General features: G+C 32.6%; 2 protein-coding genes across 5 annotated transcripts; both read left to right on the top strand.

Annotated features, from left to right (window-relative positions):
- The first annotated feature begins 433 nt into the window (after window positions 1-433).
- Window positions 434-5,337, top strand: LOC105634697 (putative RNA helicase SDE3). Of its 4 annotated transcripts, none has more exons than XM_089723307.1 (5): window positions 453-532; window positions 654-712; window positions 1,370-2,359; window positions 3,905-4,111; window positions 4,214-5,337. In XM_089723307.1, exons 3-5 carry the CDS (start codon window positions 1,376-1,378, stop codon window positions 5,213-5,215), a joined length of 2,193 nt encoding a protein of 730 aa, XP_089579433.1. In that variant the 5' UTR covers window positions 453-532; window positions 654-712; window positions 1,370-1,375; the 3' UTR covers window positions 5,216-5,337. The 4 variants fall into 4 exon arrangements, with proteins under 4 accessions (XP_089579434.1, XP_089579433.1, XP_089579432.1 ...); XM_089723309.1 differs by having other exon boundaries at window positions 469-589; window positions 683-712; XM_089723308.1 differs by lacking the exon at window positions 654-712 and having other exon boundaries at window positions 434-589.
- A 7,811-nt stretch (window positions 5,338-13,148) lies between these two features.
- LOC149495744 (secreted RxLR effector protein 161-like) lies at window positions 13,149-13,562 on the top strand. Its single transcript, XM_089723245.1, has 2 exons — window positions 13,149-13,331; window positions 13,434-13,562. The coding sequence occupies exons 1-2, from the start codon at window positions 13,149-13,151 to the stop codon at window positions 13,560-13,562; spliced, it is 312 nt and encodes a 103-aa protein (XP_089579371.1).
- The last annotated feature ends 1,498 nt before the right edge of the window (window positions 13,563-15,060 follow it).

Genomic DNA, 15,060 nt, shown 5'->3' with positions numbered 1-15,060 from the left:
CTAACCTTTCAGATTCACAATAAAACAATGTTGTTAAATATATATAAAAATTTACAATAAAACAAAAAAGATATATATATATATATATATATATATATATATATATATATATATATATATATCAAATTTAATTGATCACAATTTACCATAATTACGAAATTATATTTTTATGAAACAACAATAGAAACAATTTAATCCTAAAAAAAAAAAAAAAAAAAACGAAAGCTTGTATCCAGATTCAGTAAATTTTTGTCGTCTTGCTTGCAACTTAAAGAAACAATTATAAATGATTATTAAATATATATAATTAATTATTATTCGAAAACATTTAGAAGGATTATTCATTTATCCAATGAAAATAAAATGCTGGAAAAAGGGAAAAATATTTACAAAAATTAGAAAATTTATAAAAAAGAAAAGGTAAAGCTCAAAAACAAAGTGCATAACCTTTTAAAAATCATTTTTATACCTTAACCACTACACCAAATCCAATCTGGCTACACCAGTTGGCCTTGTTTCAAAACAGTTTTTGGTATTCAGTCTTCTCTTTTCGCCACTTGAGTCGCATACTGCCCAGTCTTTGCTTAGGGTAAGTCAAAGTTCTTTCTTTGATCTTATTTTCTGATAGATTCTTTTTCTTGTCCGTATAACAGTTATCTTTTCTCTCAAAATATCCAAGCAGTTCATCTGGTTCAATTTCATGTTATGATCAGTAAGTTATTTCCTCTTTTTTTTCTTCTTTTCTTTTCTATGTAATGGTATTCTTGGAAGGGAAAGTTTTTTTTTTTTTTTTGTTAAAAAAAAAAAGATATGAATCAGAAACAAAATGAGTACAAAATGGGTTTCTGAGGTAATGATTAAAACATTTTTAAATTGATTTTTTATTTTATGTATGAAGAATTCTTTCCTTTTTAGTTTCCACTATCCTTTATCATCTCAAATTCTTGAAATCCAGCAACTGTAGACTGGGAGAGGGTTTCCTCAACTTTACCAAAACTGGTGTAAATTCTTGTAAATTTCTCAATCAATAACTAATAAATATATGCAGCTCAAGAGAATTTGCAAAATCCTATTTAATCATCAAACTTTTATTTGTAATCTCAGGTGCCAGTTTTTTGGTTCAGTACTCAACATGAAGCAAATAATCCTTGATTTTAACATGATAGATTGAGTTTTTGAGCTAAGCTTCTTTTGATTGCCTCTCCATGCTTGATAATCTACTCATTAGAAATAACATATATTGGTTTATTATTGAATTATTTGGCTTTGTGGAGTTAAGATTTTCAAATCTATGAAAAAAATGGTCAAATTAATTACTTCTCAGGAACTGAAAGAGGTTTTTAAGTACCTGTGCATATTTTGGTTGCAGGATAACATGTCTGTGTTTCTTGAAATCTTGAGGTGTATTCTTTGTTGTGTTGAGGATCGTGGAGATGAATATGAATATGAAACATTATATGGAAATAATTCAGGTGAAACAATTACTCCTAATATATATAGGGTAGGATTCGGTTCAAGGTCAAGTAATCCGACAAACTTTGAACCAACATATGTTGAGACAGTAAAAAGAATTGATGATGTGCATAGTGCTTCAAGTATTTATGCAAAATATGAACCTATATCTTCATATAGTCCACACACATCTTCCTCTATGCTACAACAACCTTCATCTACTAAACTCACATATTCTTCAAGTCCAACTCTGTCGAGATCTGAACCGCCAAAATCTTCTTCTAACCAAAATCAATCACTAACATCACACTTATCTTCTTCTAAAACATTATCTTTTGCACCATCAACTTCATCAAAACCTTGCACTAAAGAAGCTAAAGTATCACCATCTTCTAAACCTATTCCTAAAGCATCACTATCTTCCTCGGAGTCTTCTCCATCATCCTTTAAGCACCCACCATCTTTTAAACTAACTTTGACTCCGGCTTTCTCAAATGTGACCAATCAACAGACAAAAGCCGCCAACAAACAGGTTGAAAAGAATACATCACCTATCCTAAAATTTCAAACATCACACTCTGAGCCATCTCCACTGTCTTCTAAACCTTTTACATTCTCAAGTAAAGTACCTCTTTCGTCCTCAAAGCAATCTACATCATCCTCTGTAACCCCTGCATCTTTTAAGTCAACTCTGGCTCCAACTTCCCCAAATGGCACAAATGAGCATTCAAAAGCAAACTACATATGGGTTCAAAAGGATGCATTACCTATTTATGCGATTCCTAAGGATATACAAGACTTGATCAAGAAAGACAAAGTACCTGGAGTTTTGAAAAGGCCATTGTGTGTCTCAACATACAAGGACTATTTTGCTGCTCTTCTATATGCAGAGGACTTTTATATTGAGGTAATAATTACTTGGATAACGTCTTGGGTGCCTTCATTAATAATCTAGTTAATAAGAAAAGTATCTATGTGTATTCAAAGACATGCTATGAAATTGCTTTAAATTGAGCCTTCAAAAGAATTTGAGGATCACTTCCAGAAGGGCTACTCAAATGGAGATATGGACAGATATCATCCAAATTGAAGTAAGAGTTGTATTGACTTTGTCGTATTATTGTTAGGCCCTTTGGGGCCTAGAAACATAAGATCTTTTTTTGGTTTGTAGTAGCAATGCCACGATTTAAATGGAGTTTGCTGATTCTTAATCCAACAGGTGTGAGAGTAGAGTTTTTGGTCAATGGAGTCATCTCAGACTCAAATTCTATAAATCATAAAACATTATGCAACTGCAGGCTCTTCATTTGCAGAATTTATTGAACTGATTAAATTCTCTATATTTAATACCAAATTATATCAAACATGGTATCTTTTTTTTTTTTTTTTTTTTTTTTTTTTTTTTTTTTTTTTTTTTTTTTTTTTTTTTTTTTTCGATTTCATTGATTTGAATGGTCTAGAAGTCAAATAACATCAAATGGATATCATCTGATACAGTCATAAATTTTGTTAAGTGTAATAATGTCTGAATTGTCATATAAACATATAGGTAGGAAATTTACAACATATTCTTAAGTCATCTAGAAAAAATATATGCTTGAAAATATTGTTGAACTTTTGTGTATTTTGTTCACAATGATTGCTCATTACATGCAAGCATATGGTAAACTTCAAGGATTTCATGATATGACAGACAAGCTGCCATTATACTTAATTGTGCACTGCTTTCATTTTAGATGATAAATATTTATTGGTTGACTGTCATAAGACAACCGGTGCTGTCTAAATACAATATTCTAATTCCACAACTTGCAGAAAAAGGATGAAGTCCTGAGGGCATGATAATAGCATCACCACATTAAGGGAAGACTAGTGATAATGATAGATTCTAGATTTCTTGTCAATAGAATGACATAAGAATTATTGAAACTTTGGTCGATGATTGATCATTTGCAATGCTTTTTTTTAATAAGTAGATTTTTGTTTTTCCTCTTCAAATGCTGGTAAAATGTTTAGCAAACGGTGTAATAACTTTCCTTTGTCATGTTTAGACGTATTATTAAATGCAATAGCTGTATTGTACTTTTATGACATGGTTGGAAACAATTCAAGTCAATTGGTTCCATATGTACAAGGCCTTTCTTTCTTCCCTTTTTTTTTTTTTTAAAAAAAAAAAAAAAAAAAAAAGAAGAGCAAAACACATGCACAAAAGAGAAAATGTAATCACATTTTTGGTAGATAGAATTGTGTATAAATAATTCGTTTTTGGAACCAGTCTGTGCTGCATGTGATCTGCAAGTTCTCTGAATTTTACAGTATTATATTTTTTCTATTTGATGTATGAAAACTACTTTCTGGTTTCAATGTGCTTATGGTTCAGTAATTTGATATTGTAAATTTAATTACTCCTTTGTATTGGAGTTGAAATTAGTGTGTCTCTTGTTGGAATCAGCAATGGAGTAAGTTCAAATTGTTGGGCATCACTTTAAAGTTGCAAGAAGCTACAATTAAATGGTCATACTTCACAGACAGTGATGATAAGGATGATAGAATATTTGTGGAATTTAAGATTGATGCGGCACGTGAGAAACGGCCATTTCTTTTATCAAGGGACTTTGTCTTTGCAAAACCTTCAGGAAGTAATATTGAGCCATTTCAGGTCAGTGTCATGAACTTCCATCGGGTTATGTTATGAAAAAGTATTTCAATCTCATAAATTGATTTTATCCACAATCATAATTATTTTTCAAATGCAAATCAGGGTATAATCTATCGAGTGGTGAAAAGCACTACTGTATTAGTTGAATTTGGTAAAGGTTTTCATTCTCAACATTATTCGTCTCGCAAATATGATGTTAGCTTCTCATTTAACAGAGTTTGTTTAAAAAGGGGACATCAAGCAATTGAAGCTGCTTCGCATCCTACATTTGAAAGTTTCACTTTCCCTAGTTTTCGCTCCAGAAGGCTCATTTCTGCCTCATCTCCTTCCTATTTTAATTATAAACTTGATACAGATCAAATGTCAGCAGTTCAACAGATCATAAAATTCCATGGTTCGCCACCTTATCTTATTGAAGGTCCACTTTGTGTAACTAAAGAAAAACGGAATGAGCCTAAAGCATTATCAAGAACCGGATTGGTTATCCAAGAAGCAATGCTTCAAATTTATAAAAAGTCTCGAGATCATCGGATTCTTGTATGTGCACCTATCAACAGCACATGTGATTTGCTAACAAGAAGCTTGAAGAAGTACATTCCTGAATCGGATATATTTCGAGGAAATGCTGCTTTTCGGGAGATAGATGGCGTACCTCTTGACATTCTCCCTTCATGTGTTTTAAAAGGTGAATGCTTTGCTTGTCCTCCACTTCAAGAACTCCAAAAATTCAGAGTAATAGTGTCTACTTATGTAAGTAGCTTTCGGCTGCACAATAAAGGCATCATGGCTGGTCATTTTAGTCACATTTTTGTGGTGGATGCCTCATCAGCTACTGAGCCGGAAGCAATGATTGCTTTAGCTAATTTTGCTACTGATGACACTACTGTAATAGTCACTGGTGCACAAGGAAACCGTTCCGGTTGGGTACGTTCTGATATTGCTAGGGAGAATGGACTGAGGGAATCATACTTTGAAAGACTTCATGAAAAAATTGCAAGCAATAGTGTTAATAAATCGTTGTTCCTTGCACAGATTGACAATCCGAAATCAAATTGCAAATCGGATAATGATGCCTACAGCTTAGTTTCATACTCCATTCTGTAAGTTACTCTTTCCATAAATGGAACTTTATCACTACTGTAATTTTGTGCTTTTTGAATTTTCCTGCTTTTGTCTATGTACATATGTGATTGAAGTTTATGAGTCTACAGTCAGATGATTTTCAATGCCGGGTTAGACTAAATCTCTCAAGAGAGGCCTTCTAAGGGTAAAGTGCTTTCAATAAATATTTATTTCATTCAAGGGGATGGAATCCTCAATCTCACTCAAGGGAGAAGAGTGCCTAATTACTATTGCCAACACCCATTGATTCATGGAGCACATTTAATTTTACCAAATGCTATTATATTTATTATTATTTTTATTAATCAATGAATTAAATTTCACACAAAGTATCAGGTCTATGCAGTCAAATTGGAGGTAGACCATTAATGTTAGGGTTATAGAGCAAGATAATACATCTCTCATAGAGCAACATCAAGATTCAATATCTTTTTGGCAATGGAGTTAAATTGATTTAGTTCAAAAATTTTTAGTAATCCAGTGCATGAAAATTTTAGATGTAATTGAAATATAATTTAATTATGTTTAGTCTAATATAAATCCCTAATTTATAGCGTGTGATTGAACATAATTTAATTAAATATATATTAAATATTATATAAAATAATTTAAAATTAATAATTTAAATTAAAAATCATATTCTGTGAATTAAAATAAATGAACTTAGTAAAATTTATTAAAATATTAGAAGAATTAAATTTCAGTATAATAATAGTTTTAGCAAACAATCGCAAATTTAAAATAAAATAAATAACTTTAAGACAACAATTATTATTTCTATGTTCATAATGTTAGAGTGATTACAATGAGAAAATAATAATACTCGAGTGATTTTCAATATTATTTCATTAGTACTAAATTTAATAAAAATATATTAAATATTATAAAAAAAGGTGAGAGTGTTGAATAAAATTATTTTTATAAATAAGATAATATTTAATTTGAGAAAAATAAAATTCTACAAGAAAAAAAAGAAACTTATTGCATTAATTATAATTATAGCGATGTAAATGTTGAATAAGAAGTAATACAATTGTTGAGAGAAAATGTAGCTATTATAAAATATTTAAACAAATAATTTATTTAATTAATTTAATACAACAATGTTTCTTAAAAAAAAAAAAAAAAATACAACAGTGTACATGCATTAGTAGGTAATACCTTAGCAGTGCATTTTTAGGTCGTAGGTTCAATATGCACAAAAAGCATTTGGAAAATTTTTCTTTACCAATTGAAAACTAAGTTCAAACCCATTCAAACTAATTAACCCGTTCATAGGTTATTGATTTGGTTGAATCATTTTAATGGTTCTCAGTGAAAAGAGTTCCAAAAGTGAACTGACTTGGTCTGGCTTCTGATTTTCGATTTTATAGGTTGAACCGGTGGGGATGGTCCAAGTCTTAAAAGCCATTACTAACTATGATAATATATTTTCAATGAGCTTTGGCAATACTATTGACTTATTAATATTGGAGTTTATTTTTCAAGTTGTGAGTGTGAAACATCAACGTTTTAAATCAAATTGACAGACTTTATCATATTGTTAGGATGTTATTATCTTGTAAATTAGCTGTGCAACACTTATCTTTGACTTGTGCTAATGTATATCATGTAAGAGACTCATGTATATATATATATATATATATATATATATATATATATATATATATATATAAGATGTGCTTGTGGTATAATTCATTGAGTTTCTTTATGGTGTCAGAGCCATTTGGCCTCACAACCTTCTCTAAAAATATGGACATCGCAAGCCTTGGTAACAACCTCTTCTTCCTCCTTAACCTCTTTAACTTTTCCAAATGTCAATCAATTTCTTCCTATAAAACTCACATGTGGAAATTATCACATACGGACCTTGATTCCTCATATCGTCCTTTATAAGAGCTAATGAAGGTCGAAATGCACTGATATCTTATGATGATCTGTATGCTATGTTACTTAGTGAAGAAGCATTATTAAAAACTGAAAATTTAACTGTTGCCTCATGTATTAATCCAACTACCCATTTTGTTAACAAATCAATGTCCCAGCGAGGAGACAGATCTGGAAGAGGTTGTAGTTGCTAATCTTTTCAATACTCTTCTCAAACTCGGCAATCCACTTCTTGTTTGTCATAACTGCAATGGTAAAGACATATTCTTATATAATGTCTATCCCCTTGTACCACCTCCAATCCTCATCCCACCTCCAATTATACTATTACTGCAAATTCTTTTGCCCAACAATGAACCACAGATTCTGATGCTAATTATCATCTCACTGTGGATGTTGAAAATCTTGTGACTAAAATGTCGTATCCAGGAACTGATGAAATAGTCGTCAGAAATGGTAACACTATTCCTATCTCTAATGTTGGTTATTCTTCAGTTTGTGTTCATAATCACTCTTTCTCTCTCCACAATGTATTACTTTCTCTTGACATACATCGTAATCTTATTTCTGTTAATGCTTTTACTAAATAAAATAATGGTTCTGTGGAGTTTTTTCCTGACTATTGATGTGAAGGATATCCCCACAAGACTAGTTTTGTTCCAAGGCCAGAGTAGCGATGGACTCTACAATATTCCTTTGCAAGTCATTTGTATGGTTCCTCCAGAAGCCAATCTTGTCACATTCCAAACATAGCATCAAAGGCTCGGTCATGCAAATTCTAGGACTGTTAGCAAAGTTCTCCATCTTAATAAAATTTGTTGTTCTTCTTTTACTAAATATTCATGCCATACTTGTCGCTTAGGAAAGATGCATAAGTTAAGTTACCTTTTTCAGAGTCATTTTCAAGTGTTGATCAACCATAAGAACTCATTTATTTAGATGTTTGGGGGCTATCACTTGTACCCTCTATTGATGGTTATCGTTTATTTATGTTTTCGTTTTTGATCATTTTAGCAAATTTTCGTAGATTTACCTTATTAAGAATAAGTCTGATGTGTTGAATGTTTCTATTAAGTTTCGTGCAATCGTTGAAAAATTCTTCAACTTACCAATAAAAAGTTTCCAAGCAGATAGGGGAGGAGAGTTTCAAGCTTTAGCACCTTATTTACTTGAAAATGGTACATTGCCCAGCAAGTATCTTGTCTGCATACCGGAACAAAATGGTTGTGCTAAAAGAAAGCACCGCCACATTATAGAGACAAATCCAGCATTACTACATCATGTTGTAATACCACCAATATACTGGACCTATGCTTTTGTAACAAGTGTTTATACAATTAATAGAGTTCCCTCCAAACATAATGTGACAAAAATTCCATATGAAATTTTATTTGGCCATAAACCAAATTATCAGGAATTACATGTTTTTGGTGTCTTTGTTACCCGTGGCTTAAGCCATATGCCAAAAGAAAATTGTCTCCAAGGTCAAATGTATTTTTCTTGGTTATAGCAAGCTTCATAAAGGTTTTCACTGCTTGGAACTTTCTACTGGTAAGATTTTTATCTCACAACATGTTTTGTTTTATGAGTAGGATTTTCCATTTGTCTGTAGTGATGACCATTTGGCAACTAAAGATCTAGGTTCCATGATCACAACCCCTCAATCCCAAGTACCTATTGCCCCCCCTATCCTTATCCCACCACAATCACTAGAAGCCAACATTCTTGGACCTTGCACACAACCAATCGATATACCAAGCCCTTCTCTTCCTTCTCCCATCTCACCCAACAAATGCTTAAGTTCATCTCCTATTTCAAATACCGTCACTCGTCCACCATTACTATCTCGATAATCAATTCCTACACCACAACCAACAAAAACTCATCAATGAAAGGTGTGCTTCTGGTACAATTCATTGAGCTTCTTTACTAATATCTACTCTCTATTTTGTTTACTCGTCATGTTAACATAGTGAATAGAAGTTGATCTATATAAGAATAAATTTAGTTTCAGTATATTTTTTAAGGGCTAGTAGTTTTATAGACCTTATAAGAAACCATCTTGCCTCCATGGATAGGATTGAATTACGTCCTTGTAAAAAATGTAATAGTTGTTACATTAAAAAAAAAAAAAAAAGCAGTAGAGATTAAACAAGACTTGTTTTTGATAGAGAAATACTATTAACCATGCAAATGTTAATAGTATGTTTTTAGTGTTATTTCTTTAAGCAATTATTTTTATGTATTTAATTGGAAATTGACATTAAATGAATAAAATTTTCAGCGTATTTTATAATAATGGTGTTTGTACATTTTGTATGTATCTAACTGGATCAAGTAGAGCATGATTGTTTTATACTGACTATTAAAGCATATTCTCTAGGACATTAAAAATAAGATTTATGTTCTTAATCTTGATTTAATTAATATGATCAAATATACATTGCTTTGTGCTTTAATTCATTAAAAAGTGAGTTTCATTTATCGGGATAATAATTCTCAGTGAATTGGGCAAAGGAATTTATATACTCAGGATAATAATTCTCGGTATTGACTACACTCCAATTGTGTGTAGACTCAAAAGCCACAAATCATGTCTGCAATTCTTTGCAGGGGTTTCAGGTAACACGCCAACTAAGTAAAGGAGAAGTCAGCATCTTTTTGGGAGATGGCACTAAAGTTGCAATTTTAGCTGTAGGGAATGTTACCCTTAGTTTTAAGAATAATAGAACATTAATTTTAAGGGATGTTTTGTGTGTTCCTTCAATTAGAAGGAATTTAATTTCTATTTCTAGTTTGAGTAAGAACGGTTATTCAGTTTGTTTTAATGAATTTTATGATGATTCTGTCATTATTAAATTTAGAAAATAAATGATTTGTTCTAGCTCATTGATTGATGATCTATTTATTCTAAAGTATCACTTGAATTGCAACTTAATAATTCTGAAATAAATAAATTTGATATTGTTGTACCATTAAAGAGAAAATGTCCTATTGAATTTAATCATACATATCTTTGCCATTTAAGGCTTGGTCATATTAATTTAGACAGAATTTCTAGGTTGGTTAAGGATGGACCCTTGAGCTGATTGAAAGTGGAGGCATTACCAACCTGTGAATCATGTCTAGAAGGTAAAATAACTAAGAGGCCTTTTCACCTACCCATGGTACCATACATGGTGACCTTATGGACAAAGTAAGGCTATTGGAGACGAGAATAACATGTTGGATGGTATTTGGACCAAGAATATGAGAGGGGAGACCCGGGCATAATGCTCTCCATCGCCCTGGGACTGGTACGCGGGATCGATCCCTAGTGAGCTAGGATGCAGGCATCATCTTCTATCAAGAGGGACTGATGTCTCTATAGAGAAGGAGCTCTATAGACACTATAGGATCGAAGGCCTATAATGCGCATCTCTGAGCAAGTGAAGGTTTCGGTATAGGTAGTTCTATGCTGCCCGAGTTGCTCTAAGGCCTTGAGCTCATACACGATTGTGCGAGACCCTTATATATATATATTACAAGATGAGTCCTACAGTCGGATATTATGCAAAGACCCTCTGAATATACACAGCTGGCCTAGATTATAGGCAAAGTCTAAGCGCCACAAGGGTGTCAAAGGCTACAATGTTCAGGCACCGTGACATTAAAGGGTAATAGGGCTAATGATGTTTTTGAATTAATTCATTTTGATTTGTGTGGCCCAATGAGTGTCCAAGCTAGGGGCGGTTGAGTATTTTGTGACTTTCACAGATTACTACTCAAGGTATGGGTCTATTTACTTGTTGCATCGTAAGTCTGAATGCTTTGAAAAATTCAAAGAATTTAAGGCAGAAACGGAGGAGTGGCATAGAAAATATATCAAGTTACTACGGTTTGACCGTGGTGGCGAATACCTCTCTAGGGAATTCATTGCTTATTTATTAGAACAAGGAATTACTTCACAATTGTCTGCACCTGGTATGCCACAACAGAATGGTGTAGCAGAAAGGAGAAATGGATGCTTATGGAAATGGTTAGATCAACAATGAGTTATTCATATTTGCCACTTTCTTTCTAGGGACATGCAATTGAAACAACAACATATATTTTGAATTTAGTTCCAAGTTAGTGCCTTTGACTCTTACAGAACTATGCATTGGGCGTAAGCCTAGTCTAAGACATGTTCGGATGTGGGTTGCCTACCCATATGCTAAAAGGGAAAGCAGATAAGTTGGAATCAAAAACAGACTTGTGTTACTTTATTGGATATCCAAAAGGAACAAAAGGTGGTTTATTTTATAGTTCTAAAGATAAAAAGACCATTGTTAGCACCATTGCACATTATCTCGAGGAGGACTATATTCTAAACCATATTCCCAAAATCCAATTAGCCTTGTGAGAATTGAGAGGGGATACCATACCTACTAACACATTTCAAAAAAAACATGAACCTGAACCATTCACAGTCGGTGCTAACATACCATTACCTCATCATAGTGGGAGAAATGCCAGTACCTAGTCTAATCAACACACAGTTCTAGATTTACCATTACAACCCCAAAATAGTGGGAGTGATGCTAATTTACATACACAACATGTGGAATCCATTAACATTTCATTATCTACCGGTATTGAAGAAAATATTGAGGAGGCTCCAGAACTTGACCAGGATTCTGTTGCACCAGTCATAAACTTATCGGCTTTATGACTAGAGCAAGAAGATGGTGTCACTGATCTGGTAGTACCTCATCGTAGTGGAAGAATTAAACGACCATCGGTTCAGTTAACACGTCTAGGAGAAGCTTTTGGAAGGGTCCCTAAAGAAGTGAGTATTAAACCAGTATGTTACGATGATGCACTATAAGATAAAGATGCCGATAACTGACTTGTAGCTATGAAATCTGAGATGGATTTCATGTACTTTAATCAAGTCTGAGAACTTATAAAACCACCTCAAGGGTTTAAACCCATCAGATGGAAGTGGATCTATAAGAAAAAGAGGGGTGTAGACGATAAAGTGCAAACTTATAAGGCAAGGCTTATTGCGAAAGGGTATACTTCGAAAGATGGGATCAATTATGAGGAAACCTTTTCGCCAGTAGGCATGCTTAAGCTATTAGAACTCTTCTATTTATTGTAGCTCATTTCGACTATGAAATTTGGCAAATGGATGTCAAGACAGCTTTCCTAAATGGAAGTCTTAATGAATCAATCTATATGAAGCACCTAGAGGGTTTTATATCTAATGTCCATAAAAATTTACTTTGTAAATTGAATATGTCTATTTAGGGTATTAAACAAACATCTAGGTCTTGGAATACTTGTTTTGACCAGTCGATCAAAACCTTTGGTTTTGAATAGTGTCATGATGAGTCTTGTGTGTATAAGAAATGGAATGGTAAAAAGGTTCTATTTCTAGTATTATATGTGGATGATATTTTGCTTATGAGAAACTATGTAGGTATGTTGTCTTCTGTCAAAGATTGGTTGTTTGATGTGGAGCAACTTGCGATTCAATATATGGAAGACTTGGAACGCTGCAAGCCTAAGAAGAAGGGACATGCCCATGTTCTTGACAGCATGCCCGTGTCTCTCTCTGGAGCTTAGAGCAAAAACACGCTCGAGACTAAGAATGCACCCCCGTGCCGCTCCCTAGAGTTTGGTTTCTATTGAAGTGTCCAGTTACATTTTTGTGTTTTATTTTTAGGGTTTTATGTTTCAGCCCAAACCTATAAATAGGTTGCTTTGTTATTTTGAGGGACACATTATTTTTAAAATATAATTCACATTCAATAAACTTCTTAGCAAGTTTCATTCCCTAATTTTATTCGTCAGATCAAAAGATACTGATCAAAACTCCTGAGGAAGTATAATTGTCTACCCATTCACATTACCGTTCTGCATCACTGTCTAAGCGGTTTGATAAGAAGGATTTGGGAGAAGCTGCTCATATTCTTGGGATCAAGCTTATACGAGATCGGAAGAAGAGAATGATTCACTTATCTCAAACACTTATATTGATATCATTCTTGCTCGTTTCAACATGCAAGATTCCAAGAAGGGTTTTATGCCTTTCAAACATGGAATCACTCTATCTAAAGATCAGTGTCCTAAGACTCGTGAAGAGATAGAGAGCATAAAGGAAGTTCCTTATGCTTCGGCAGTAGGAAGTCTCATGTATGTAATGTTTTACACTAGACCTGATATATGCTTTATTGTTGGCATGGTTAGCAGGTTTCAGTCTAACCTTGGGCGAGAACACTAGACTGCAGTTAAACATATAGTCAAGCATTTAAAAAGGACTAGAGATTATATGTTGGTATACCAGTCAGGAGATCTTATACCCGTTGAGTACACAGATTCAAACTTTCAGTTTGATAAGGAATCTCGAAAATCTACCTTGGGAAATGTGTTTGTCCTGGGAGGTGGAATCATAAATTGGAGGAGTATTGAGTAAACTTATGTTGCTGACTCTACCATGGAAGCTGAGTATGTGGCAGCCTCTGAGGCAACCAACGAAGCAGTATGGCTTAGGAACTTCCTTATGGATCTAGGTGTGGTTCCATCAGTTCAATCTCCTATTACACTTTACTATGATAATAATGGGGCGGTTGCAAACTCGAAGGAGCCATGGAGTCATAAGAGGGCAAAACACATTAAGCGAAAGTATCACGTGATACAAGACATCGATCAAAGGGGTGATGTGGTGGTGACGAAGATTGCATTGAAAAACAACATGGCTGATCCTTTTACAAAGAGCTTACCAGCAAAGACTTTTGATAGTCATGTAGAAAGAATGAGAGTTAAAATAATAGATGCATGGTTATGAGTCTATGTGGGAGATTGATAAAGATACTATTAACCATGCAAATGTAATAGTATATTTTTTTATGTTATTTCTTTGAAAAATTATTTCTTTGTGTTTAATTAGAGATTTGCATTAAATGAATAAATTTTTCAGTATATTTTATATAATGGTGTTAGTACATTTTGTATGGATCTAACTGGACCAAGTAGAGAATGATTGTTTTATACTGACTATTAAAATATATTCTCTAGGACATTAGAAATAAGATTTATGTTCTTACTTTTGAATTAATTAATATGAGCAAATACATATTGTTTTGTGCTTTAATTCATTTATTGGGACAATAATTCTCAGTGTATTGAGTAAAGGCGATTTGTATTTGTGAAATATTAATTAATGATAAAATTCATATCTCGATTTGGAGAATGATGATGTACTTTAAGGAGGTAAACCCTGTAGGTGGATTTTTAATTCAACACATGAAATAAATTAAGCAACAATCTTAAAGATTAAAATTATTATTTAAATAAATTATCATTAATTTATTTTATTTGACAAGCATCTGTAATCTTTACTCGGGGAACATAAATTATTATGTTGTGGAAAGTTAAATTAATAAGGAGTTCAATCATGAATTTTTAGTGGTATAATTTATGATTAATTATAATAAGAATATATTGGTCATATATGGGTTCTTATTATAATTTGTAGCCTTATCAATTTATTCCTACGGTCCCTGCTATGCATTAATTATTTGGACCGTACGTGAGTTATGTATTTTAAATAATTAATAGATTAATTTTTTAATTAAAAGTTTATTTATAAATTTTAATTAAAAAGGGATAATCTATTTTATTTAAAATATTAACAGCATGGGTAACAAAACGATCAATCTTATCGTTTGCCTCCCACGCGGATAAGAGATATTATTGTTTTTTGAATACACACTAGATACAGTGCGTGGATAATAGAACAATCAATCTTATAGTTTGCTTGCCACAAGGATAAGAGATATTATTGTTTTTTGAATACACACTAGATATAGCAAAGTATTCAGAAAAAAATGCAGTAGTCTATCAAGAAACAGAGATATTGTGTTTTTCTGTCCACTTAGAAAAATAGGATTCAAAGAATCAATTAAGGTCAC

Source organism: Jatropha curcas, chromosome 6, assembly GCF_041381405.1.
Source record: "Jatropha curcas cultivar XTBG-Jc1 chromosome 6, XTBG_Jcur_1.0, whole genome shotgun sequence".
In the NCBI taxonomy this organism is placed as follows: Eukaryota; Viridiplantae; Streptophyta; class Magnoliopsida; order Malpighiales; family Euphorbiaceae; genus Jatropha; species Jatropha curcas.
The sequence above is the reverse complement of the archived record's forward strand: the minus strand, read 5'-3'. Positions and strand labels throughout refer to the sequence as shown.

Excerpts from the sequence above, each read along its gene's own strand:
- LOC105634697 (XM_089723308.1), top strand. The coding sequence starts at position 1,376 with ATGTCTGTGTTTCTTGAAATCTTGAGGTGTATTCTTTGTTGTGTTGAG. Across the intron at positions 2,360-3,904 it reads CAGAGGACTTTTATATTGAG|CAATGGAGTAAGTTCAAATT; the intron begins GTAATAATTACT and ends TGTTGGAATCAG. Across the intron at positions 4,112-4,213 it reads GTAATATTGAGCCATTTCAG|GGTATAATCTATCGAGTGGT; the intron begins GTCAGTGTCATG and ends AATGCAAATCAG.
- LOC149495744 (XM_089723245.1), top strand. The coding sequence starts at position 13,149 with ATGCAAGATTCCAAGAAGGGTTTTATGCCTTTCAAACATGGAATCACT. Across the intron at positions 13,332-13,433 it reads TATGCTTTATTGTTGGCATG|TCAGGAGATCTTATACCCGT; the intron begins GTTAGCAGGTTT and ends TTGGTATACCAG.